General features: G+C 48.7%; 1 protein-coding gene across 1 annotated transcript; it reads left to right on the top strand.

Annotated features, from left to right (window-relative positions):
• The first annotated feature begins 2,693 nt into the window (after window positions 1-2,693).
• LOC139642812 (olfactory receptor-like protein DTMT) lies at window positions 2,694-3,629 on the top strand. The gene has a single exon (XM_071517839.1). The coding sequence runs from the start codon at window positions 2,694-2,696 to the stop codon at window positions 3,627-3,629; it is 936 nt and encodes a 311-aa protein (XP_071373940.1).
• The last annotated feature ends 256 nt before the right edge of the window (window positions 3,630-3,885 follow it).

The raw sequence follows: 3,885 nt of genomic DNA, 5'->3' as shown, positions 1-3,885 counted from the left end.
GCAACTGCAGCTAACAGTGACCACTTCCATTATTCTAAGTTTAAAATCATTTAAAGAGAAAAGGGACTCAAGTTTGAGATCGGCCTGCTCCTCGGCAGCTGTACGGTCCCTGATGTGCGTTAACATCTCCGTGTCACATAAACAGAGAAAAAAGATCTTGGTTTTGGCCCAGTGAGTAAGACCTGATGCCATCTGTGGGAAATTAGTTTCACTAGGTTTCCATTGCGCTCAATAAGTCAGAGCTACTTGGAGGAGAGAGAGACACATTCACACAAACCAACATGGTGATACAGCGCAGAGTGCCTGTATCTATTTCCTAAGTGTTTTTTTTTCATTCATTTAAAACCTTCATATTTAGGACAACTTATGGAGGGTGGGAAAAATAGCATTTTCCTCCAGTGTTGGGGCAACTATAAATTGGAAATGACGATGCCATTTGGGTTTTGGCCTTTCTGATGTTAAACATTATCCACATAAATGATCAAACTATTATGGTGTATCAGCGGACATAATTATGGTTTTTCATAGACTGCTTCATAGACATAGCACAGTAACTGGAGTGGAAACGTTATTCTGAAACATTTGGTGAGTTTCAGCACTTTGTAGTTTGGCGTCGCCAACTGACAGAGCCAGACGAGAGTTTGTGGGACGACCCGCACAGCAGCGTGTTCCCACCTCGCGTAGGAGAGCGTACATGTTGACGGTATCCAGGCAGTACTTTGCTCAGATCTGCATTCAAATCACCAGCGATGATAAAAGCAGCATCCGGATAGGTACTTTCTTGCCCGTTTACAATCCCATACAGCTCGTCCTGTGCGTAGTGTCAGCATGCGGTGGGTAAACAGCTGTGAGAACAACCACAGTGAACTCTCACAGGAGGTAGGAGGGGCGACATGTGATCAGAAGGTATTCCAAGTTTGGAGAACATCCTTTTGATTTACAGATTTACAAATTGTGGACGAGCTGTTTGCGTGGCAGTCATGTTGAGATGGCACCGGAAGTCGGAAAAGGTGACCCCAACCTGACAGGACCCCAACCTGACACGACCCCAACATGACACGACCCCAACATGACACGACCCCAACCTGACAGGACCCCAACCTGACACGACCCCAACCTGACAGGACCCCAACATGACACGACCCCAACCTGACATGACCCCAACATGACACGACCCCAACCTGACGTGACCCCAACCTGACAGGACCCCAACATGACACGACCCCAACATGACACGACCCCAACCTGACAGGACCCCAACATGACACGACCCCAACATGACACGACCCCAACCTGACAGGACCCCAACCTGACAGGACCCCAACCTGACAGGACCCCAACCTGACAGGACCCCAACATGACGTGACCCCAACCTGACAGGACCCCAACCTGACAGGACCCCAACCTGACAGGACCCCAACCTGACAGGACCCCAACATGACACGACCCCAACATGACGTGACCCCAACCTGACAGGACCCCAACCTGACACGACCCCAACCTGACACGACCCCAACATGACATGACCCCAACATGACGCGACCCCAACATGACACGACCCCTACAGGCATTGGCCTTCTCAAAGCACCAAGCTGGTCGCGGTTTATCAAACATTATGTGCTTGTTATCATTATTCTGTGTTTCAGTGTCATTCGTTGTCTAAATGCTGTTTCAGAGACTTTTCCACCCTGACAAGAATATAACTGTAGTGGATAATACTTTGCCTGAAAATGGTCAAATAAAAAACATCACATTAGCACTAAATGACAGCTTTTGAAAACTTAAATCCAAAATATTGCTATCTGCCTTGGAAAACCAGACTGCTTAGCCTGCACATGAAACGATGCAGCATCTCATGTCTGTGTAAGAGCTTTGTCTGCTGTCTGCTGTCGGCTCCCTGTCTGTATGGCATACAGTACAGTGTGTTGTGGCAATTTGTTTTTAATGGTGTTCTATGTTGTGTGTTTTTCATTGTGTCTTAGAATTGTTGGTAGGTAGGCCCAATAAAACCTTTCCTACAAAATAACCCACAAAATCTGTTGTATCGAGAGAAAGCCTTTTGACAATTAGTTTTAAACGGTTGTGGTCAGAGTTGGACGTCTCGTCGTCAGGAGGATTTTTACATCTCAGTCGGAAGGGGGCGGGGCAACAAGCCGCCACTCATCCAGCTGTCTGTCGGCCTGACGTGTCGCCACGGCAACTCGCTGCAGCAGAGCTTCATAAGAGCTGAAGGGCCGGAGCTCACACCGCTGTGCAGCAGACAGCCGCTGTCCTCCACAACTAATGCTCACACTTCACCTCCTGACTGTTAGCTGCTTGTAAAGTTGGTGATCCTTGAATTTAAGTTAATTTTATGGTTGGACTCATTCTAGGTTTCTCTGGTTAATCTAAATGACTAATATGTAAAATTGTGTTTTTTCCTCACTTCATCCTCTTCACTGTTCTGAGCCGAGCGTTGAGGATGGAGGACGGTTTCTCCTGGGACTCTGTGAACTGACTTCCACTGCAGCCTCACACACTGCAGTTCGACAACCTGGTTGTTGTCGTTGATGTGGTGTGTGTGTGTGTGTGTGTGTGTGTATGCCTGTGTGTATGGGGGAGGGGGGGGGGTTAACATCATGAACAGTTAATAGACTTGAGACTGTCTTGTGTTGTAAGAAAGCTGAGCTCACAGCTGCATTCAATCTACAAAAATGGAAAATAAGTCTGAGATTGTGTTTGTGCTTAAAGGTTTAAATGAAACTCAGATGACCAGACAAATCTATTTTGCATTTGCTCTCATCATCTACCTCTTCACCATCTTTGTTAACTTGACCCTCATTGTTACCATTTTTCTGGAGAAAGTGCTCCATGAGCCGATGTATATATTCCTGTGTAATCTCTGTTTTAACGGAATATACGGCGCTTCTAGTTTTTATCCAAAGCTGCTTCATGACCTTTTGGCCGATGCTCATGTGATATCATACGCCGGCTGCATAACCCAGATATTTGTCGTGTACTCCTATGTTTTCTGTGAATTTACCAATCTGACGGTGATGGCCTATGACAGGTACGTCGCCATCTGCAAACCGCTGCAGTACCGCTCCATCATGACGGCTCAGAAGGTGGGCCGGCTGCTCCTGCTCACCTGGAGCTTCTCTCTGTTCGAGACGGCGGTGGGCGTGGCGCTGACCGGCCGGCTGCCCCTCTGCGGCGTCCACGTCGATAAACTCTTCTGCACGAACTGGGCGGTGGTGAAGCTGTCCTGCAGCGACACCACGCTCAACAACGTCTACGGCTTCCTGCTGACGCTGTCCCACCTGTCCCAGACCGCGCTCATCCTGCTGTCTTACGTGCACATCGTCAAAGCCTCGCTGAGGTCGCGGGCGGACAGGAGGAAGTTCACGCAGACGTGTCTCCCGCACCTGATCACGCTCGCCAACTTCACCGTGTCTCTGGTGTTCGACGTCATGTACTCGCGCTACGGCGGCGGCGGCGGCGGCGGCCTGCAGGCGCTGCGGAACGTTCTGGCCGCGGAGTTCCTGGTGGTTCCTCCTCTCGTGAACCCGATCATCTACGGCATGAACCTCCAGCAGATCCGCTCCAGGCTCGCCCAGACCTTCAGTCACAAGGTCCACGCTCTGCGCTGAGCCTCATCAGACCGTCACAACATTACTGATAGATATCAATAGGTGCTTTCTAAGGATAGTCCTCGGTTGACAGACACTTTTACAGACTGGATCCTTTTTTTTTTAAGATATTGAATGATGGGTTGTGTAATGATGTAAAGTAATGATTTCCCCCCCCCAAAAAATGGATGTATAGTGTTTTGGAACAGAGGTCTTGGTGTAATGTGACATGTGGGCAGGATGATGCTGAGAGTTCAGTGAAATCAGTCAGAAAAGT

Source organism: Centroberyx affinis, unplaced genomic scaffold, assembly GCF_046629955.1.
Source record: "Centroberyx affinis isolate AG114_WGS23_722 - 3 ecotype Tasmania unplaced genomic scaffold, CSIRO-AGI_Caff_v1 ptg000525l_1, whole genome shotgun sequence".
NCBI classification, from domain to species: Eukaryota; Metazoa; Chordata; class Actinopteri; order Beryciformes; family Berycidae; genus Centroberyx; species Centroberyx affinis.
Note: the sequence above shows the minus strand (reverse complement) of the source record. Positions and strands in the feature narration are given on the sequence as shown.